Consider the following 23,898-nt stretch of genomic DNA (forward strand, 5'->3'; position numbering starts at 1 on the left):
TGGGTTTTCCATTACTTCAAGTTTTGGCGATTTATATCTTCCAGGGAAAATTATCTGATTCATGTAGGGGATGTCCGAATTCATTGGTACAAGATTACTGATGGTAGTAACTAAAATCTGGAATTCTGTAAAACTCTGAATCACTAATGGTCCCCTTTGTTATTAGTTGTATTCTCACATTTTTCTTGATTATAATTGCCCTAAATTTGTCTTTTTAATTTTTTTCAAATACTACTTTTTGTTTTAATCAAGTCTATTCTATTTTTTGTTTTTTGATTTTGTTTTAGTTTTAGTTTTTAAAGTTTTTATTTAAATTCTAGTTAGTTAACATATAGTGTAATACTGGTTTCAGGAGTAGAATTTAGTGATACATGTAATACCCAGTAATACCCAGTGCTCAACACAAAAGTGCCCTCCTTAATACCCATCACTCATCTAGCCCATCCCCACCCACCTCCCCTCCAGCAACCCTCAGTTTATTCTCTATAGTTAAGTCTCTTATGGTTTGCTTCCTTCTCTTTTTTTACCCCCTCCCCTATGTTCATCTGTTTTGTTTCTTAAATTCCACATATGAGTGATATCATACAGTATTTGTCTTTCTCTGACTGACTTATTTCACTTAGCATAATACTGTCTAGCTCCATCCACGTTGTTGTAAATGGCAAGATTTCATTCTTTTTTCTAATTTTTTTTTAATGTTTATTTTTGAGAGAGGGAGAGAGACCGAGCACAAGCGGGGAGGGGCAGAGAGGGAGGGAGACACAGAATATCCGAAGCAGGCTCCAGGCTCTGAGCTGTCAGCACAGAGCCCCTCGTGGGGCTCCATCTCACAAACCTCAAGATCATGACCTGAGCCAAAGTCAGATGCTTAACCTACTGAGCCAACCAGGCGCCCCAAGATTTCATTCTTTTAGATAGCTGAATCCACAGACCTTGTTGTTTCTGTCCTATTAATTTATTCTTTTACTATTATTGCATCTCTTGCTCCACTTTCTTTGGGTTTATTTTGCTTTTCCACCCAATTTTTTTTATTAAGATACAGTTCATTTATTTTTAATACTTTTTTTTAAATAATCAAGGCTGTATATTTTTTCAATTAATTACCAGTTTGTTTCCACTCTGTGAGTTTTTGTTTTGTAAGATTTTCTTATTGGTAAGTTTTAAATATTTGATTATTACTGATTTTTAATTTTATTCAGTATGTTCAGCCTCTGTGACATAATTCCAGTTTTGTTTTTGTTTTTTGTTTTTGTTTTTGTTTTGTTTCTGTTTTTGTTCCAGTCAGTTTAGTGCTTAGGCTCTTGCAAGAGGGACTCTTGGAAACTGTGCTGTAGAAAGCTATGCATTAGCTTTTCTCTTTGGGTCCAATCAGTGACTCTCTCTCTTACAGTTTTTTTCTTCTTTTTAATAATTAAAAAAATTTAATTTTTTCAAAAATATGTAACATAAAATTTGCCATCTTGGGGCGCCTGAGTGGTTCAGTTGGTTAAGCATCCAACTCTTGATTTTGGCTCAGGTCATGATCTCACGGTTTGTGAGTTCGAGCCTCATGTTGGGCTCTGCACTGACAGTGCAGAACCTGCTTGGGGTTCTCTTTTCCTCTCTTTCTGCCCCTCCCACATGCATGCTCTCACTCTCAAAATGAATAAATAAACTTAAAAAATTACCATCTTAATTGTTTATAAGTCTACCATTCAGTAGTGTTAAGTTGTGAAACAAATCCGCTGAATTTTTTAATCTTGGAAAATGAAACTCTTATACCCATTAAACAACAATCCCCATTTCTCCCTTCCCTCAGTTCCTGGCAACCACCTTCTGTTTCTAGAATTCAACTACCTTAAGGTCATATAGGTAGAATTATATAGTATCTATCCATATTGTAGCAGGTGTCAGAATTTCCTTCTTTTTAAACACTGAATGATACTGCATTGTATTTTTGTATCACATTTCATTTATACATCATCTTTTGGACATCTGGGTGTCTTCCACATCTTACAGATTATTCTAAACCCATTTATATTGGTTGTAATTAATTAAGTCTATGTTTTGACTTTTCCCTCTTGTTTTGTGTTTTCTCTTTACTATTTTTCCCCTCAATTTTTCTTTTTTACTTTTTTCTACTTCTTAAGAACATCCTGAAAATGTTAACATATTTACCTAGCTTTTTGTCTAACAACATCTAGAGCCAATCAACCAAAATTAGATCCAAACTTTAACATGCTTTTATTCACCTCTGTTTTTCCTCTGCATCCTCCACACGCATATACACCTCTCATTTGTCGTGTCAATAGTGTCTTGAATTATAGGTCTAGATTAATACTTTAACTGATTTTTGAAGTTTTACAATCCATAATGATGTAAATTATCACTCTTCATTATATCATTGCCTCAACTTAGTTTTGTATCTCTTCTTCCTTGATTGCATCTTTTATATTCTTTCAGTTTTGGGGGCAATAAATCTTGTGAATCCATCCATATATATATTTTTTAAGTTTATTTATTTATTTTGAGAGACAGAAAGGGAGAGAGAGAATCCCAAGCAGTCTCCACACTGACTATGAGGAGCCCGAAGTGGGCTCAAACTCAGGAACCATGAGATCATGAACTGAGCCAAAATCAGGAACTGGATGCTTACCCAACCGACGGAGCCACACAGGTGTCCTGAATCCATCCATATTTGAAAATGTCATTATTTTCTTTTAGATTTGAATGGTAACTTGCCTGGATATAAAATTCTAGATTCAGTTCTTTTCCTTTATCAGTTATCTGTTTTAAGATTTTGCTTTATTGCTCTACTGTGTCTGATATTGCTCACAAGAGGACTCATGAGAATTTGATTCTCATTTCTTTTTGAGCTTTGTGTTCTGTTCATTTTTTAGTATAATTTCTTCATTCATTTACTTCTGAATTTAGCTATGATGGGTGCAGGTACTCAATGGGCCCTTTTTATGTGAGATTCTGTGGCATTTACAATATCATCCTATTAGCTACTGAGGAAATCAACTCTCTGGACTCAGCCTTATGTTTTTTATAATAGTTATATAGGGGAGGAGATCTTATAACTTTCATGAAAATTTTCAGTCATGAGACAGGTATAATAATAAAAGACTCCCTAGTTTATAAATAAAGAACAACTGAATCCAAATTGTATTTCTGGCCAGTGAAATAAGTTCAAGTTACCTGCTCAGATGGCTAGATACCTAGAGATGGCTTCCAGGTCCTAGAGAGGACAGAGTAGAAAATTTATCTCAAAGGCACAGAGAAAGGATGTAGTTGATGTAGTTTCCTCCAAGAAGGAGTTTTGGGGCATAATTAGCCTATTATCTGAGGTCTAGAGTAATCTAAGTAAATTTTCCTTCTCTTTCTTAAGTGCAGGACAGTTCTGTTTCCAATGTCCTGCTCTTTTACAATATCTACAGTCTGAATAATATCAAGGGCTGACTCACCCACACAACTACATTTTCTTCAATTTACTTCTTTTAGGAGGGCAAAGATTTCCACCTAAGATGGAAATCAAAAGATTCTTACATTTTAGATTTAGAATTGTGTGCTTTTGAAATATTTTAATAAATCATTCCATAAAAGCTTCAAAATGGTTTATTTCCTTCTGGGTATATAGTTCCATTTCAGCTTATGAGAGAAGCCCATCCAGCTCCCGCAAAAATTTCTTATCAGGCTCTGAATATCAGCTTCCAGTTAGGCCAGCAACTAATCATAGAGCTTCTTTAAAAATTCTTTCAAACAATCCTATTATCAGGTTTTGGCCAGGACAAATAATAAATATTTCTGACAGCACTGAATTCCTTTTAAAAGTTTTTTTTTCCCCTTTATCTTTTAAAACAAAATTACACATACAGGTGACTCAAAATCAAAGCCAATAATCTTTTAAAAAAATCTTTTTGTTTATGTTTATTTATTTTTAAAAGAGAGACAGAGTGGATCAGGGAAGGGGCAGAGAAAGAAGGAGACATAGAATCGAAAGCAGGCTCCAGGCTCTGAGCTGTCAGCACAGAGTCCAATGCGGGGCTCAAAGCCATGAACTGTGAGATTATGACCTGAGCTCAAGTCAGACCCTCAACTGACTAAGCCACCCAAGTGTGCTGAATGATCTTTTTATTGACCTAACCATGGGTGCAAGAGGCACCCCCAAAGAAGGTGCAAGAGATGCGGTCCTCCTGGGATCCAGGGCCACTCTCAAGGAGCCAAAAGAAAGTAAGACAACTCCCCTGAGCTGCTATCAGTTGGTAGGACACCAGCCTCAAATGAGGTGTGATGCACATTTCTGTCCAGCCATATTTTTGGCCCCCAACCTGATGGATGAGCCACCTGCACACGCAAGAACCAACAAATCTGTGTACCCTGGGCAGAAAGAAAAAGAAGGCCAAGCCAAGTTTTCAGGACACAAAACCAGACAAACAGGGAAGCAATAACCATCCCTGGGAGGGAAAGTATCAATAACCACTTGGCACCCCAAAACCAAATCCGGAAGAGTTACAATTCACAGAACTGATTCTTATAAATGTCTTAGTCCTGTTAATTTGCATTTGAAAAAGAAAGGTCACATAAAATTTAACCTTCCTCTCTGGACTGGACCCTACAGACAGGGATCTCCGGAGAGCTGACTTTGGTAAGAATTCTTATCCTTCGCGGGCTTCTGCTGGTTTCCCAGGATCCCATTGTTAAACTGTTTAAACAAGGAGGTTTTAGACGGTTGTGGCTCTAATGCAGTGGTGGCCTACATAAGCAAACCAACATCAGCCTGTAAATGCCTCAAGGTTACAAAATCAAAATATGGAGGACAAGCAATCATAAACAGCCAAATAGGCTTTCAGCTATTGCCAATTAATAATTTCCTTATCTTGCTTCTACCCTTTCTCTATAAAAGTCTCCCAACCCCCTGGGGACCCTGGGTGGCTCAGTCCATTAAGCTCTAACTTCAGCTCAGGTCATGCTCTTGCGGTTCATGAGTTCAAGCCCCACATCGGGCTCTGTGCTGACAGCTGGAAGCCTGGAGCCTGCTTCAGATCCTGTGTCTCCCTCTCTCTCTGCCCCTCCCCCACTTGCTCTCTGTCTCTCTCTGTCTCAAAAATGAATAAAACATTTTAAAAAAATTAAAGAAAAAGTTTCTCCCAGCTCCTGTGAGTGAAGTGCTCCTTACCACTTCCCATTTGGGGCTGCTCAATTTGAATCGATTTTTGCCCAAATATGGTCTTAACAATTTTAGTATTGTCTCAGTTTACCTTTTAATACCATCTGCAGGCTTTGGTACAAGTGGGGTGTACCAGTGGGCCCCTTCCTTTTCAGCAGAACTGTAAAGGAGGAAAAATAATCTTCCTGAGTTTTTGGCTGAGACCACAAGTAATAAAAGACAGATTAACAAAACAAAAACAAACAGAAGTTTATTGACATACCTGTATCTCACACATACATGTGAGATACCCAGGAAAACTGAGTAACTCCTCCAGATGGCCCAAACCACCACCTTAAATACCATCTTCAGCTAAAGACAAAAGATATTGAGGGAGGAGGGGAGAAGCCAGTTATGGGAGGTTACCAGGAAAAGCATAGTAGAGTAAGGAATGTTATGTGGATTTTAGTCACTGTTCCTCCATTAATAAGTTTCTTGTGATTTAAAATCACCCTTCTCCTCCTGGTACCTAAAGGAAGACAACTTACGAATGTAGATGTCCTTTATAAATGTAAATTTCTTTTGCAGAAGGTAACTTCTACTCTGTTTTCAGAGCTTCTCCCGTGTCGGCTGTTTCTCAAAAATAATCAGCTCAAAGTAATCCTTTTTGCCAAAAAGGCATATTCTACTACTCTTCAATAGTAAGAAGTCAAAGGAGTCTGTAAACTATTAAGAAAGTTTTGTTATAAAAAATTCGTGAAGGATACAAGGAAGGCAGAAAACATGTATAAATATTAAGTTTATTTTATAGACCAGTCAGTTGCCATTTATAGCCAAGTTGTGCACTGCAAGCCCCAGAGGGAGTCAATAACACTAACTGTGCTATGACTGAAGCCCATAGAGGTATGTAATGTATGACGTGGCTCACTCTGGGCTACCTTTAAAGTGGGATGCTAGGTAAATAAGGATATAAAATGTAAGATGTAGAATCCACCTTTGAAGACCTTAACATCTAATTAAGTAGATATTGGAAACACACACACACACCCCTAACAATAGAAGATAGTGATTTTTTGTTTTTTAATTTTATTTTTCACTTTTTAAATTTTACATTCAAATTATTTAGCATATAGTGCAACAGTGATTTCAGGAGTAGATTCCTTAATGCCCCTTACCCATTTAGCCCATCCCCCCTCCCACAACCCCTCCAGTAATCCTCAATTTGGTCTCCATATTTATGAGTCTCTTCTGTTTTGTCCCCCTCCCTGTTTTTATATTATTTTTGTTTCCCTTCCCTTATGTTCATCTGTTTTGTCTCTTAAAGTCCTCATATGAGTGAAGTCATATGATTTTTGTCTTTCTCTGACTGACTAATTTCACTTAGCATAATACCCTCCAGTTCCATTCAGGTAGCTGCAAATGGCAAGATTGTATTCTTTTTGATTGCTGAGTAATACTCCATTGTCTGTGTGTGTGTGTGTGTGTGTGTGTGTGTGTATAGCACCTCTTCCTTATCCATTCATCCATCAATGGACATTTGGGCTCTTTCCATACTTTGGCTATTGTTGATAGTGCTGCTATAAACATGGGGGTGCATGTGTCCCTTCGAAACAGCACACCTGTATCCCATGGATAAATGCCTAGTAGTGCAGTTGCTGGGTCGTAGAGTAGTTCTATTTTTAGTTTTTTGAGGAACCTCCATACTGTTTTCCAGAGTGGCTGCACCAGCTTGCACTGCCACCAGCAATGCAAAAGAGATCCTCTTTCTCCACATCCCTGCCAACATCTGTTGTTGCCTAAGTTGTTAATGTTAGCCATTCTGACAGGTGTAAGGTGGTATCTCATTGTGGTTTTGATTTGTATTTCCCTGATGATGAGTGATGTTGAGCATTTTTTCATGTGTTGGTTGGCCATCTGGAGGTCTTCTTTGGAGAAGTGTCTCTTCATGACTTTTGCCCATTTCTTCACTGGATTATTTGTTTTTGGGTGTTGAGTTTGATAAGTTCTTTATAGATTTTGGATACTAACCTTTTATCTGATATGTCATTTGCAAATATCTTCTCCCATTCTGTCAGTTGCCTTTTAGTTTTGCTGATTGTTTCCTTCGCTGTGCAGAAGCTTTTTATTTTGATGAGGTCCCAGTAGTTCATTTTTGCTTTTGTTTCCCTTGCCTCCAGAGATGTGTTGAGTAAGAAGTTGCTGCAGGGAAGATCAAAGTTTTTGCCTGCTTTCTCCTCGAGGATTTTGATGGCTTCCTGTCTTACATTGAGGTCTTTCATCCATTTTGAATTTATTTTTGTGTATGGTGTAAGGGAGTGGTCCAGGTTCATTCTTCTGCATGTCACCATCCAGTTTTCCCAGCACCACTTGCTGAAGAGACTGTCTTTATACCACTGGATATTCTTTCCTGCTTTGTCAAAGATTAGTTGGCCATACGTTTGTGGGTCCATTTCTGGGTTCTCTATTCTGTTCCATTGATCTGAGTGTGTGTTCTTGTGCTAGTACCATAATGTCTTGATGATTACAGCTTTGTAGTATAGCTTGAGGTCTGGGACTGTGATGCCTCCTGCTTTGGTTTTCTTTTTCAAGATTGCTTTGGCTATTCGGGGTCTTTTCTGGTTCCATACAAATTTTAGGATTATTTGTTCTAGCTCTGTGAAGAATGTTGGTGTTACTTTGATAGGGATTGCATGGAATATGTAGATTGCTTTGGGTATTATCAACATTTTAACAATATTTGTTCTTCCTATCCAGGAGGATGGATAAGACAGTGATTTTTAAGTGCCAAATTAATGAACAGGAAACAAAAACCATGGCTATTTAAAAACAGGAGAGATCACTTCCAATTTTGGTGATCAGAAATGGTTTCATGGAAAAGATAAAGCATAAATTGGGCTGTGAGGGATGGTAGACATTCAATAAGAAGAGAGTAACAAAAAGGACATTTCAGGCAATGGAAAAAAGGTAAGGACAACATTGAGCCAGGTATGATAAAGTTTAAGGAAAGGGACAATAAGTGGATTTGATTGAATGAGGAGGCTAAAAGAATAGTGGGAGTTCAGGATGGATGGATAAGATGGAATAAGGTTGTGGACAGCCTTTTGACTTCAAGATAAGGATTTTTGGAATATCCAGCTGGTATGTGGAATTACTCAAATTATTGAAGAAAGGGAATTCAAGATGATACTTAAGGGATATTAATCTAGCAGTGATGTCTACAATTCATACAGAGAGGAACTAGAGTAGCAAAATCATATGAGGGCTTTGAAGGTCTAAACTATGCATAGTGCCAGTCATATGGGAAGAGGCAAGACAAGAATGAAATGAATCTAAATCCAAGACACCTGTTCTGCAGGGAGTCACTATTGCAAAGGCAGATGCTGGCAGAAGTGTTTCCAGAGCAGGAAAATCAGAGTGATTATTGTGTCACTAAAGATCTAATACAAACTTTTTGCTCATGATTCAGTGGAAAACATAATTAAAGCCAGTTTGTTTCAGCTATTTAGTTATTTTAGCTATTTACTGTTTGTCTCTGTCTGTTCTTAGAACCCAGTCTTAGAATCATATATTTGTAAATAAATATATTACATAGGTCAAAAATTTCTTTCTTTATATAGTCAATATTTGGAACTTTTTCAGTGTTTACATTAGACCTAATTGTATGGAATATTATTGGGCTAGGAAATTTTATCCTTTGAAATATAAGTGATGTTGGTATGAATAAATATTTTTAAACGAATGAATAAAGCACTCTTTATTAGATGTGTTCTTTAAAATAAGTTAAAGCTCTTTAAATCTAGTTAAATTAACAACTTTTTAATTAAATTTTGCTATATTATGGATTTTTAACGTCTTCCTTTTGAAAGTTCCACAGCTACTATATAATCATAAGCATAAGAAATATTTTACTTCCCCTACAATCATTTTAAATTTCACGGGCCAAATTCTCCCCTCAGATGTACTTTTTATAACTCACACTGAAGTGAGTGGAAATTTAGTTAGACTATCTGAGGGCAAAATTTGGAATCACATTTGCAAAGATATTGACTTTTCTTGATTCATGTTTTATTGAGAAATTGGACATTTAAATTGGCTCGGATTATCTGTAATAAAGTATTTGAACTTGATGCCATTTAGACATATTGGGGAAAGAAGAAAAATAATGTTTTACTGCAAGTTGCTACTTTTCAGATTTTGACTTTCATTTCCCATGAAAAAATATAAAACTGGAGAATTAAACACCTCCATATTTTTCCCTACTGACCCTGAAAGTTAAAAAGCATTTCAATTGCATGAGTAAAATATTTTTTATAGCATAAAATAACACCGGAGCTGTAGGAGACTGTCAGGAAAAGGGAAAGGGAAAAGGGTGGAAGAGGAGAATGTATATGAAATATTGGACCCAGGAATCCAAAATAAGTGAACCAAATAGTTTTAAGATTAACTCATATTATTTCATCTCTACATTCTCATTGTGTGATCACTACAAAGAGTTCCTGTAGTTCTGGTTGTTTTGTGTGGGTTTTTTTGTTGTTGTTGTTTTGTTTTTTTTGGTGTTGACCTTAATTATCTTTGCTAAATGTTAGAGTAGTGTAGTATACCCAGACAAGCTTCAGTCCCATGTAGGCAGAATTTTACAAGGGATTCTGCTTACTCGCCCACTCTGGGCACCAGACCTCTGATGGCGAAGCACAGATAGAAGTCATTCAGTTCTACTGTTGATATTTAATTAATTTGGGGGAAACTTTTCTAGTTCTTTTAAAGAATATTTTTTAATGTTTATTTTTTAAGAGAGAGAGAGATAGACAGAGTGAGAGGCAGGGGAGGGGCAGAGAGAGAGGGAGACACAGAATCCAAAGCAGGCTCCAAGCTCTGAGATGTCAACACAGAGCCCAATGTGGGTCTTGAACTGGTGAACCACAAGATCATAACCTGAACCAAAGTTGACGCTCAACTGACTGAGCCACCCAGGCACCTGGGAACTTTTCTGGTTCTTAATGAGAAATTTGTTTAGGCTGATAATGCCTATCCTTTTAATGAGAATGATCTGTAGTTTATCCCTCACACCAATTTATAATTTGCTATGTTCACAATTTGCTATATGTACTATATGTGTTCGGTTTCAGTATTTGGGCCGTGTCTCCCCATTTCCTAACTTTGTGTGTAAAGAATCATTTTTGGCCCTTGTGAATCCTCCTTTGTGTCTGTCATGTTTGATATGTCCTTACAATTGTTCTTCCAAGTTAAAAGGTCACATCAAGTTGTACCTTCAGGAACCTTGCTGTTGAGTTTTATCTTTGATTATGCACCTCCTCAAACATATTGTCAATAGACTATCAATTGTTACCAATTGATATTTAGAAAGGCTTTGCTTTTTTCCTGTAAGCTCTGCAAGATGTTTTCTGTGTTTGTGCAAGACAATAGCACTCTGTCTCTAATATGACCACTCCATACTTGTGTTCCCTTCCTATTAGTAAAATAAATGCTATAGTTACAGAAATACCGTTAAAGCCTCCTTGTAAGAAAGACTTTATTTCTCCACAAATTCACTCTACCTCCAACTGGGTAAAAACACAGATTGGGACAGCATTTTAATCTACTAAATGGACTCCTTTTCTCTTCTTCCCACCCTGAAGTAGTAGTATTAGCTACAGTATAATTTTCACGCAAAGTATCCTATCACTTGTATTGCTTATTCTTTGTTCTTGACACATTATGAGTCCATAAACACTTGTTGCAGGAATCTATGATGATCTCGAAGATTTATTTTTTAAATAGATAACATAATTTGAGTTAAAAATTGAAGGACTTCTACAAAATTTTATGTAAATTGGGAGTATAATCAAGAAGTTCAAACTGATAAAATATGTTTAATCTACTTTAACTTCTGGAAGGTTTATTTTCTCCCCTACTGGGTGACACAGTGGCCTATGAAGCCAGAGAACACTTTCCTACAAGTTCTTATTGGAAATGTTAGTACCCTTCTTATCTCTGTGGAAGCATCATTGTCTTATAGCCAGCATTATACAAATATTAAAGATTTTTTATTCTTGTCCTGGAAGGATGATTGGGGGCTGCCGTATGCCACAGTGTAGGTAATAGACTCACTTCTGTGTAATTATAGCAAAATCTAGATGACTTGGTGAAGAACATTAAAGTGTAGCAATGAAACTTAGTCTTTATCCATGGTTATAATAACAATAACAATAATTTCCATTCATTTTGAAAGTATTTTGTGTCTGGGGTTCTACAAAGTTGGCATTATGATCTTCATTTCAGTTGTAGAGTAGCTATTAACCTTTCCTATGGTCTCATGTTAATAATTCTCAGCTCTGTGACTCAAACTCATACTCTGAGTCCCAAATCCTTGCTGTTTCCATGACTTCTTACCACTCCAGCAAAGATTGGGAAGCACTCCTAACAGAAAAGAGTTCCCCATGGCAGAAACAAAGGAGGGACACTATTCCAGCAGTTGTGTCAGGGGATAAGGTTTCCAGAAGCTATTTTTGTGGGTAGCCTATATACTTTACCACAGACTCTAACACACTCTGTGTGATTTCTTTTAAAAACCCTTTTTGTGTCCTTCTGGCCTAAGGTTCTTTATGGTGAAATTTTGCAGAAGCAGTCAGAACGGATGACTTGAGGGATCAGCATGATGCCAATTTTTTCTTCACAGCTGCATAGTGGCCTTCAATAAAGACAGACGTATAATAACTGAATTCCTCAGACAAAGAGAATAGCAGTACAAAGACTGGCTGGCTTATAATTCACGGAGGAAACATCTGATCCAATGGTATAAGAGGATCTGTTATTTTTTTCCATATGAGATTATTTTAATTTTTGGGGGGTATCTTTTCTCCAGAGAATATACCTGTCACATAGCCAGAAGTCTTCCAATTTGGTTTTCCATATGTTGTCAAGTTTCTTCTAAGGATGGATTCAAATTACCTTCAGGGCAAGCAGTATTGATAACTTTCAGAAAAATAAATGGTCTCTTACTTTGGTCATGTATACAATTTAAGTACTATACTTCACAAAGTAGATTTGGGTATAAAAGCTTAAGGTCTATACAGAAGTACTTTAGCAATAGAAAATTTTGTTGGTGTGTTAGAAACAAGTGTTAAGAATAAGAAATAATTTAATATACTATTGCCTATTACCAAGACTTTTTAAAATAGAGTAAAATAATGTTAATGAACATTACTGTCTTGAACTCACCTAAGGGACTAAATAAAAAATAATATTCTTCATTCATATGTAAAATATATTAATGTAGTCCTTGGTTATAATTGGAAACAGCAAAGAGAAATTTTAATATTAATGATTGCCAAACAGTGTTAATTTGCTATGATCCCACACTGAGGGTAACAGGATTCAGTTAGAAGTTTACCTTTCTGATGATGAAATACTATGTGAAACTTCCAGCTGCCAAACATAAGAAAGAAACCGTAGAGAGGAGGCCTTCTGGAGACCCCAATTCAGTGGGAATTACATCACTGGTTATGCATGTGCTCCTTTTTAGTGAGAGGTTGCCACATCAGCACTCAACTCTGATGTTTATTTGAAATAACATTTTTAAGGAAAAGGATGGTTCTTGCCTTGGTGCTAAATAATTAGTAAGACATTATAATAATAACTGTTGTTTTACTCTCTACATAGTTTCAGAGAGTTTATAGAAAATGATCACTTTCATATTTCTCCTTAATCATTTGGAATAGTATGTTATGAAAGTGCTCCCCCTCCCCCCACTCTTTTATAATAGTTTGGTTCTGAAGTCACCATTTTATTTCAATAAGGGAAAAGAGAAACCAGGAGAGCAAATCGTGAGGTTCTGTCAAACATAGGAGTATTGGTCATTGCTTTTTGGTTAATTAGGGATTCTTCTTAATATTATCACTTCTGCGGATTAAAAATGTGTGAATGAGCTAGGCTGTGGTTATAAATCGGCCAAGTTTCAAAATATCTAACAGGTTCAGGGAAGCTTTTTGTAAAAGCAAGGTCTTATCTCACAGTCCCTCTGCAGAGATGTCCTTGGAGAACCATGTGACTATCTTCTCTTAGACACAGTTGATTGAACCAAACTAGAGTATCTGACAACCGAGTATTTTATGGACTTTGGCCAATCAAAATTTCTGCCCAGTTTTAAAGGAGGAGTTGGAAGGGCATTGGAAGGGGCAATGAAAGACAGGGAGAGAGAGAAAGAGAGAGAGAATGAGAGAGAGAGATGGAGAGCTCCTCCTCTCCTGAAGCCTCATGGGAAGCGTAACTGGAAAGTGAAGCCAACTGAATCAGCAGGATACAGAATCAAGACACAGGAATCAGCCAGTCCTGGGTTTGAATTACCTCCACCAGTTCATGGATGTCTGAAACTGACTATGATTAATCACCTCTCTGGGATTCAGTTTCCTTATGTGTAAAATGGGGCTAATAAAATTTACTTTGCCAGGCTGTTATGGTAGGGCTGTTAGGGCTTTAAGATAATGGATATGAAGAACCTAGCCTGGTTTCTGGTTTCTGCACTAGGCTCAGTGCATGGAAACTATTATCCTTCTTGGTTCCCTCCTCTCACTTTTCTTCAGCTTTCTGTTACCTTTCCATACTCTGCTCCATCAATAGTATTGACTTTTGACGTGAGATGACTACTGATTTATCCTTCGGCTTTTTTTTTTTTTTTTTTTTTTTTTACAGCGTTACTCTAGTCTCAACAACTTCTAGGTTTTCTTGTGTTGCTGTTTTGTTGTTGTTGTTTTTTCAAGTAATCTCTATGCCCCATGTAGGCTCAAACTCAACCCTAAGATCAAGAGTCTCATGCTGTACTGACTGAGCCAGGCTGGCACCTCTAGGTTTTTTTCTAATTAAAGGATTTTATGACTATATTTTGGTACTGCATACAAGTCTTTGGTATCATTACTTAAAACCAAGAGATTAAGGAAAATTAAATATGCAGGCTTTTTCCGGTTTCAGGGTCATCTTTTCATGGTGCTATTGCTACAATGCAATCAATGCTAAAGAGAAATGATTTTAGAGCAAGAAGCCAACAACCTCACTATGGATTTTATTTTCAGGATTTTATTTTATTATTTTTCGAATCACAACAAATAAATCTTTATTCTTTTCTGCTCAGGAGACTTGGTTTTATATTCATTCACTACAAAATCCTGACTCTCAGAAAACAAAAGACAAATAACCCTCAGTGGTTTTGTTTTGTTTTTTTCTGTCAGGCTTTTATTCTACTTTGACAGTTGGAAATAGTCATTAATAACTGATGCAATCAAGAGAATTCTACAGTATGTGTGGTAAAATAATTAATACGGAATTATAATTCAAGTCTTTCCTTCTAATGAAAAAACAAGGCCTGCTCCAGTACACAAGTTTGAATTCAATAATTAGGGTTGACTTTAGGCATTAGGCATATCCATGAAGAAAATTTCCTCCAGAACCAAATTTGAAAGTAAAGGGAAATGTTTTTTTAGAGTCATTTCTCTTGGGTCAAAATAGTGCAATATTTTCTAGAATAAGTAAATCAGGTACATGGTAGTACTTTGATGTCAATATTTTTATTTTCTTACTTATTTTTTAAAGACTGCACTTAAGCCCTTGATATAAAGCAGACTTTTAATTTCCCGTTTTTCAAAGATGATACTGAAAGGTCACTTTCTAGCTTTTAAAGTTCTAAGAAATGACTCATTGTACAACTACTGTCTTACAGGATTCAAAATCAAATTTCCGGTCAGTATTATGCATTTTGATTTGGCAAACATGTATCCTTTTTTATGTCTTGTAATAGAGATTATTATTAAGAGCTTTTTATTACTGGTTTCCATGTTCTAGGCAGTGGATTTTCTGAGCACTCTATCACATAGGTAAAAAGATCATTGCATTATTGAAATCTACTGTTTGTGCCAGTTGCAACAAAATCTCTGGCAGAGATTCATAAAAGATCTGGAAAGCTTATTTAATTAATTTCAGACTTATCTTTACATTTATTTTTTACTATTTATTAATTAGTAGAGATGCCTACGTTCAGAAAGATGAACATTCTCAAGCTGACAACTTTGTTCCCCAGAAACATAGCATGCAACCAAAAGGGAGCTATGCCAAACCAGGGTCATGAGTGAATGAGGGTTGTGTCAGACCAAGACCAGAAAACATTTCTTTTTCTATCTAATGATCAAAAGCTGTGGAAACTTCTGTGCCTAAAGAGACTTGACAGAGCTTTTGACTGAAAAGCCAGTGTGGCTTAAGGGCCAGAGCTGAAAGACTGGGTCTGACAAAGAACTGAGTGAGTGCTCTGGGGAAAATGCCATGGGCCACCCTCTGGATTGTGATCTGGTCCAGCTGGGCACAGTGGACCTGGTCTGGCCTGGTTATAGCACTGGTTTAAAGAACCCCAGGAAAACTGACTTAGTCCAGATTCTTTGGGGCACAAGTGAAATTTAGTCTCACCATTCATTCACTAGTTTGAAAAATCTCGGATTAGCCTTAGAATTGACTTTTAATCAAGAAATATTTACTGAATACCTATTATGTGTTTCAAGGCCATCTAATTTTAAATTCCCTTCAAGTAAACTGTATTTATTTATTGATTCATCTCCTTCCCCCATACAGAAAGTTAGATAGTATCTTCAACAGTAGGTCAAAGGGATCAAAACTCAGAATGATTAAGGCAATGTTCTCTGATTAAGGCATTGTTCTTACCCCTGACAAAGCTACCCTTACATTTTTCTTTTTCTTTAAAGTTTTTTTTTTCTTTTTTTTTTTAACATTTATTTATTTTTGAGAGACAGAGACAGTGTGAGCAGGGGAAGGGCAGAGTGAGAGGGAGACACAGAATCCGAAGCAGGCTCCAGGCTCTGAACTGTCAGCACAGAGCCCAATGTGGGGCTCCAACTCATGAACCGTGAGATCATGACCTGAGCAGAAGTTGGATGCTTAATCGACTGAGTCACCCAGGCGCCCCTACCCTTACATTTTTCAAAGAGGATCATTTATTCTATTATTTACAATCTCCAAATATTGTTATTATATGATTTTAATAAAGTTCTTCTGCTTAGGAAATTAGGAACTGTTTGTGTTCCAAGGCTTTTCTTATAGTCTCCAAGAAACAGAAATCATTTCCACGGTTGTGCATTGGTAACAACAAGCCAACAGGCTCAAAATGGAGTTACTTATGCTAAGTCCCATGTTACCAAACTGAGATGCAACTTAATTAGCTTTGGCTCTTCTAGAAATGTAATTTTAAACCAGTTATCAGGAGTTGCCTGATGACCAAGCACTAGATTTGCCAGAGACATCTGCCATCACTTAAAAGAAAGCAACCTTGCAACAGTCAATCTGCTTTTTTGTTTGGTATAATTTCCTTGTTCCTGCTTCCTTTTACCCGTAAGAATTTTTCATTTAGTACAGCTTCTCTGAGCTCTTTTCTATTTGCCAGATTGGATGCTGCCCCACTCATGGATTGGTGAATGAATCCAATAAAATCTTTAAAATTTGTTTAGTTGAATTTTATTTTCTGACAGTGTGGTCTTTAATGTTATCAAAATTATTATGATTTTTAACGGTTTACAAGGAACATCAAATGGATTCCCAAAGACCTCAGATTAGAAAATTATGAAGACCATCAAAAGAAATTGATAGGAAACTCCTAGCTTGTCTTAAAGGGAAAAACAAAAACAAACAAAAAAAACAAAACAAAACAAAAAGCAACCAACGCCTTTTCAAATTTCTTCTGAGCACACTACAATACCTAACTTTATTAAAAACTGTGAAACAAAACTTTTGTCATCCCTGCGATACTGGATTCTGCTGTTTGGGCTTTCCCTTCTCCCATCTCCTCGGTTTATGTCCGAAGATCTGTCACAGGTCTGGTGATTTCCAAGAGAGGATTCAGAAATGGTGTATCTTGTGAAGTGTAAGCACTTTCTCTGGGTTACAGCACCATACAATAACTAGTTTCTACTGGATTTAAATATTTAAACTGTTCGCGACAAATTTTGAATTAACTTGAAATGGATTAGTTGCAGACTGTGTACACCCCCGTTCCCTGTACGTTAATCACCATACTTACTGATCCCCTACGAGTTCAAATCCCTGAAACAAGCATGAAAAAAACAATACGAGAAGGACCCAAATTTCTTACTCCTCAGGGATGGTTTTCAGTAGTCGGGCAATAAGCATACTTTCAGAGTCTGGAACTCCATAAAATTGTTTTGGAGGATGCCCCCAGCTGTGTCACGCCCATTTCGTTTTGCATCTGAAAACAGTACAATTTCCCAACTAGAACTAGTTCAGCGCGGCAAAACCCAGAGCTGGACAAGGGCGGGTCTCGAAGCTGCGGCGCTGGACGCGGGGAGCAGGCTGGTCCTCTCCTTTCGCCGGCCTCTGGGTTTGAGGCCCGAGGTCAGCTCCGCTCTCGGCTCCGCGCCCGGCGCGGGTGCGAGCCGCCAACTTCGGGCCAATCAGCGCGCGGCGTCTCTGAGACCGCAGCGCCCCGGCCCGCGCCCCCCGCGCCCCCGCGGCAGCAATGGCAGCAGCGGCCGCGGCGGCTCCGGGCTGAGCCAGACCCGGGACTAGGAGGGGCTGAGCCGCGGGGGATCCTGGAATCGGCGGGGAGGTGGGGATTCTGGGAGGAAAACTCCATTTCCTCCTTCCCTGCCGGCCTCTCCCCTCCACCCAGCACCCCAAATTTCGATGTGTCTCCTCCCGGGCGCAGAGCGCTGGTGCTGAGCGAGGCGGCGGCGGCCGCGGCCTGGAAAATGCTGGGCATGTACGTGCCGGACAGGTTCTCCCTGAAGTCCTCCCGGGTTCAGGACGGGATGGGGCTCTACACGGCCCGCAGAGTGAGAAAGGTGGGTGACCCGGCGGCAGCCTGCGCGCCCCTGCTCCTGCCGCGCTCTGTGCGCCTCCCGGGGTCGCCCCTCCTCAGGGCTGGGGGCTCTGCGGGCGTCCCTGCCGTCGCCCCTAGCCGGGGCCGACCGGGACCCCCGCGGGAAGGCCGGGGCCGACGGGGCGGCCTTCGCCTGCCGCGTCTCCCGAGCGGGCAGCGCCACGTAAGTGCCTGCGGGGCGCGCTCTGCTCCCGGCCGGTCCAGGGGCGGAACTGCCGCGGGCCGCCCTGCACCGAGAGGTCTTTCCTTTCCCCTGCAGGAAGTGAGTCCGGATGGAGCCTCCCTCTTCCTCGGTGCTGGGAGTGAGCTGCGTCTTTGCGTTGGCGGAGCCGCGCGTGGGCGGGTGTCTTCACAGGAGCGCACGCAGCCCCGCCGCCCCCTTTCTTCCTTTAGGGTGATTGGAAATGTGGTCGGAAGCGCCTCGCTCTCGCTATAGGTTTTGGGAGGGGGTCATCCCGAGCGAAGCTCAAAACAGGTTTTGGAATCTCATTCACACACTCAGAAGTTATTTCCTTGCTTCCAAAATGTGTTGTGTGTATTCTGGGAGGTGACAACTCGATAATCGTAGAATCTTTGATCTTTTTTTCTCTGCCTTTGCATTTTTTCTGATTAGATCTCTCTTTCCAAAAGTTTAGAGACAAATGAGCAAGGCAGGCATGTTGCGCTGTGCATGGGGGAACGGCCTGGAAATGTTGGATGTTGAAAACAAAGGCCTAGGAGGAGAGATAACTGGAAAATTACAAACCTTTGGATTTGATGAGATACGTGTTACAGCCGTTTCACAGGATGTGTAAAATCTGGAACCACAAAGCCAGTGGTAAAATGCCCAGGGTAACGAGAGCCACCGTTTATTGAGCAGATACTTTGTGCCAGGGCCACTTTCTGGAACTTTATCTACATTAGTAACGTCATCAGCACAGCTCCCTTGAGAACAGTATTAATCCTCATGTAAGAGACAAAAAAACCAGAAGTAATGCACAGTTAAATTTCGTGCAGAGGCTTCAAACCCATGGCTTCTAGGTCCAAAGCTCATGTTCTTTCCAGATCTATCCCTACCAAGTTCACACTCGCACCGAACAGATACTTTGAAAACGAGGTTTGGGTAAGAGCAGGCTTGTTTAGTTAGGAAAGGTATGCTAGCAAGAGGGTCACAGAATGCACCCAGAGACACCAGGATGCCTTTCATCTGAGTATAAATCAGAAAGGGGGAAGAAAGGTAGATGAGTGCTTCAGAGGGCTTCCTTGACAACATGACCTATAAGCATCTCCTAGGATAAAACTGGAAGAAGCCAACCCCATACTTACTTTTTCAAATGGGAGTTTGGAAGAATGCTCAAAGGTGAAAACCAGGAGTAAACACTTTATCTGAATTTGAGATGAACTGAATAGATGTTTTTGTCAAATAGGTAAATGTCAACATCCACATTCGTTCAAAGCAGAAGTTGAAATTCTGCTTTTAATCCTTTCTCACGGCATCTAGAAAATTCCCAAATGTATTTTTCATGAAAGTCTCAGGCCTAAATTTAATTACTTAAAAATAAACACAATTCTTAAACATTATTTTGTTTATTGTTATTAATAGTTATAAATTAAAAAGTTGTACAAATAATTAGAATTATTACATAATCCCTATATTGTGTCTTATATTACTATTTAGGCTTTAGAAACAGCTGGCCAATGTACTTTCTTTTGATATTTTTATAAATTCCAACTTATTTTTCCATGTATTTAGTTATTTGGACATTTTTTATTATTTTTGGATATAGAATGAACAGCTTCCCAAATCACCGTATGTTAGTCTATCTTATTATTGCAGTACTAAATAGACACTTATCTTTTCCTGGCTCTTACAGTTTCAACATGTAAAACAGAGTTTTTCATCCCGATCACATCTAGAATGCATATCTATATTTCAAGTGAATATGCAGATGTTTGCATTGAATTCAGATGTCCTACTATTAGTGACATAATTTAGTTATGATCACAAGATACTCAATCAAAAGGTCATCAATCATGGACAGGTTCACTGATGCCAGAAATAACCCTGAATTAGTTTTCAGTTCCTTTGCCTTCCAAAGGCTGAGGACGAAGCTGAAGCTGAATAGCAGATTTTAGCTGAATGGTAAAGTCAAAGCTGAATGTCCTTACCTGTTTGTGTGTAGTTTCTTGATTATTAAATATTTTCCAAGTTACCTTTAATGGGCCTTCTGGCCATAAATGAAGGATCAAGGGGTCTGAGAAGACTGTATTTCAGCAAAGACCTTAAACTTTTCATATTCTCTATTCTGAATAAGTTTTAGAATATATCACTTTATATGTTACAAATAGCAAATTTTTGTCACACGCTTATAACACACATGCTTGTAGAACACTTCTGTTTCAATAAAAACAAAAAAACACACACAAAAAAACCAATTGCAGGGCATCTGGGTGGTGTCCAACTTCGGCTCAGGTCACTATCTCCTGGTCCATGGGTTCGAGCCCAGCGTTGGGCTCACAGCTCAGGGCCTGGAGCTAGCTTCAGATTCTGTGTTTCCTATCTCTCTCTCTCTGTCTCTCTCTCTCTCTGTCTCTGTCTCTCTCTCTCTCTCTCTCTGCCCCTCCCCTGCTTGCGCTGTCTCTCAAAAATAAATAAATAAATAAATAAATAAATAAATAAATAAATAAATAAATGAATGAATGAAAGGAAGAAAGAAAAACAACAATTGCAACTAAAGCCATCTATTGATTTCAAATTCATAGAAGCTAATCCAGACTGGTACTGACATTGTGGGATCTTTCTAGAGACTCCACTCCCTCTACATTCATGAGGTCAATTTGATTTTTTCTTAACAATGGGACCCCTTAATCCTTTTTTAGGTCCACTCCTTTTTGTGCAGTGTTTGCCAGAGTGAGTTCCCTGCAACAGAATCACCTAATGCCTGGCCCCACCTTAGCCCTATTAGGTTTTTCCTTGGCAATAATCTATTTTTGCAGGCCTGAGCTTGTGCTGTCTCACAAGCTCTCTCTCTTTCTCTCTTTCTGTAGAAAATTTTCATAGTGAGAATAAGATGAAAAGGAAAGGACCTCCTTTCCTTTTCTTGCCATTATGGAAATTAGAGGTTGGATGAAGAGAAGGTCCTTTCGTAGCTGTTTCTATGTAAGCCATGAATTGTTCTTGTAGAAAGAATGGATGAGACTATTGGAAAGCCCTTGAGTAGAAAAAGGAGACCTGAGTTCATTCAGAGTTATACACATTGCAGTTTGCTAATAATTACAATAAGGTGGACACTTCTGGGGTGCCTGGGTGGCCCAGTCGGTTAAACACCCAACTTCGGCTCAGGTCATGATCTCCTGTTAGGGAGTTTGAGTCTGTATCAGGCTCTGTGCTGACAGCTCAGAGCCTGGAGCCTGCTTTGGTTTCTGTGTCTCCCTCTGTCTCTGCCCCTCTCCTGCTCATGGTCTGTCTCTCTCTGTCAAAAATAAAATAAGCATTAAAAAAAAATTATAAAAAAAATTGAAACAGTCCTTTAAGGGCTAGACCTTGTGACAGGCCATATTGCAGACAAAGGAGTTGTTTATTTTTTTTGTTTTTTGTTTTTTAAGTTTATTTATTTTGAGAGAGACAGAGACAACATGAGTGGGGGAGGGGCGGGGGGAATCCCAAGCAGGATCTGCACTGTCATTGGGGAGCCCAGTGCAGGGCTCGAACTCAGGAAACTGTGAGATCATGACGGGAGCCGAAACCAAGAGTTGGACGCTTAACCAACTGAGCCACACAGGTGCCCCATAGGAGTTGTTTAAATATTTCCATTGAAGGGCCACCTTACACAGAGGAGACTGTTGGGTCGGCAGCCTGAAAGTGTCACACACAAGCACACAGTATGAATTCTGTGTTTTCTGTTTACTGTGTACTTGTGTATGCTATCTCATTTTATTGTACAACAGTCTTTGAAGGTTTATTATTATCCCCAGTTACAGATTGCACACTTGGTGGATGATTACTTTTTGTCAAAATGTTTGCAATTGTCCTTATGCTGACGTTTAACTTTTTCTTCTTTCCAGTTCATTCTTCACTAGCAGGCTAAAACTTTACCAGGTTAGATATGTAGTTATTTTCCTTTATATCTAGAAGCCCTGTAACCTGCATAAGCGTAGTGTAGTTGAACTGGGCTTATATTTTTAAAAACAACCAAAGATTAACAGGAAGGCTGAGGAAAAGCTGAAAAGGAAATAACTAAATATAAATGAAATAAAATGTCTCTCCCAGATTTCTGGTCCCCTAATTCCAGTAGAAGCAGTAAATAGCATTGCCGACACCTGTCTACACACCAGCAACTGAATTGACCCCCCTGGGAAGCTCTGTTCCTTGCTCCCTTCCTTCTCAATCTTGTGCTTTCTTGCCCAAGTGGCTCCTGAGTGCCATCCTGTGTCCATGAACCCTAGGGCAGTGTCCCACTATACTTTGCCTTTCTCATGAACAAACACGGGTTCCTAGTTCAAACTTCGTCAGATACCGTAGGATTTTATACACAACTGCTTTTCTGGACAAAACTTATTGGCAGTGCTGGGGTATGCGTTTCTTGTTATTGCTGTAACAAATTATCACAAATTTAGTGGCTTAAAGCAATATAAGTTTATTATCTTATGGTTCTGGAGAATATAAATCTAAAATGAGCAGACAGAGTGGTTCCTTCTGGAGTCTCTCGAGTCTGCCTCCTTTCCTTTTGCAGTTTTCTGGAGGCTGCCCACATTCCTTTGGTCATTCCTTTGCTCTATATCTTTCCAACCTCTGCTTTTGTGATCACATTTCCTTCTCTTACTCTGACCCTCCTGGCTTCTCGTATAAGGACCCTTGTGGTTGGATCGGGCTGACCCAGGTAGTCCAGGATAATCTCCCCATCTCAGGATCCCTAATGTAATTACATCTGCACAGTCTCTTATCTCAGGTAAGGTAAAGGTAGCATACAGATTCTGGGAATTAGGATGTAAATATTTTTGGTGGGCCATTACTATCTTACCTGGGCTCCAAATTATAATTCTTGGCCTGGATTCTGTGGAACGTGTTACGATAACTAACTGGGGTGAGTTGTTCCCCACATACTGATCCTGATAAAATGTATTCATTGCAGATCTACCATGTTGATGATAATGCCTTGTTTTCAGTATTGATTCTGGTGAGATCTTCAGAGTTGTCATGCAATAAAACCTGAATGAGTGGTTCCCTTACAAAAAGGAGGAAAAAGTATGTTCGTGGGAAGTAGAAAAAGAACTTCAGAAGTAATCTAATGTGCACATTCTTATTTTACAAATGATGACACCAGAGCCCAGAGAAGCTTCACATGGAGTCTTGCGGCTAACAGCTGCCTCTCAAGCTCCCATGTCTTCCATGATACCAGCGCCCTCTTTCAAACCAAGGCAAACACTTTGGTTCTTTTTGAGGGATTTGCAGTAGAGACATTTAATGAGTCAAATCCCAGTGAAAAATACCTGAAGTAAAGTTCAAATCTGAGTTTATGAAAGTTAAGATAAGCTAAAAAACAAAAACAAAAACAAAAAAATACGTTGTATAGGGTTAGAAAACCATATGGGAAAGAGGTACCCTGAAAAGTAAAGTAAGGGGGCACCTGGGTGGTTCAGTTGGTTAAGTGTCCGACTTTGGCTCAGGTCATGATCTCGTGGTTTGTGGGTTCAAGCCCCACGCTGAACTCTGTACTGACAACTCAGAACCTGGAGCCTTCTTCAGATTATGTGTGTCCCCCTCTCTCTGCCCCTCCCCTGCTCGCACTCTGTGTCCCTGTCTCTCAATAATAAATAAACATTAAAAAAAAAAAAAAGAAAAGTAAGTAAAAGCATAGAGGAACAATCACCATGCATAAATGTTAATATAAGGAGATGAGATTTT

At 38.9% G+C, this 23,898-nt stretch overlaps 1 protein-coding gene across 5 annotated transcripts in view; it reads left to right on the top strand.

The window, feature by feature from the left end:
- Nucleotides 1-17,459: 17,459 nt before the first annotated feature.
- The window catches only part of PRDM5 (PR/SET domain 5), a 206,345-nt gene continuing 199,906 nt past the window's right edge, over nucleotides 17,460-23,898 (top strand). For 2 of the 5 annotated variants that reach the window (XR_003421502.2, XM_027063646.2), the window contains exon 1: nucleotides 17,460-17,976. Coding sequence is in view for 4 of the 5 variants with exons in the window: in XM_027063646.2 (XP_026919447.1) it covers nucleotides 17,884-17,976 (93 nt within the window). In the remaining variant the exon portion in view is untranslated. The remainder of the gene's footprint in view (nucleotides 17,977-23,898) is intronic. The other 3 variants (XM_027063671.2, XM_027063655.2, XM_027063638.2) reach the window with 3 other exon arrangements.

The sequence above is a fragment of the Acinonyx jubatus genome, chromosome B1 (assembly GCF_027475565.1).
Source record: "Acinonyx jubatus isolate Ajub_Pintada_27869175 chromosome B1, VMU_Ajub_asm_v1.0, whole genome shotgun sequence".
Taxonomy (NCBI): Eukaryota; Metazoa; Chordata; class Mammalia; order Carnivora; family Felidae; genus Acinonyx; species Acinonyx jubatus.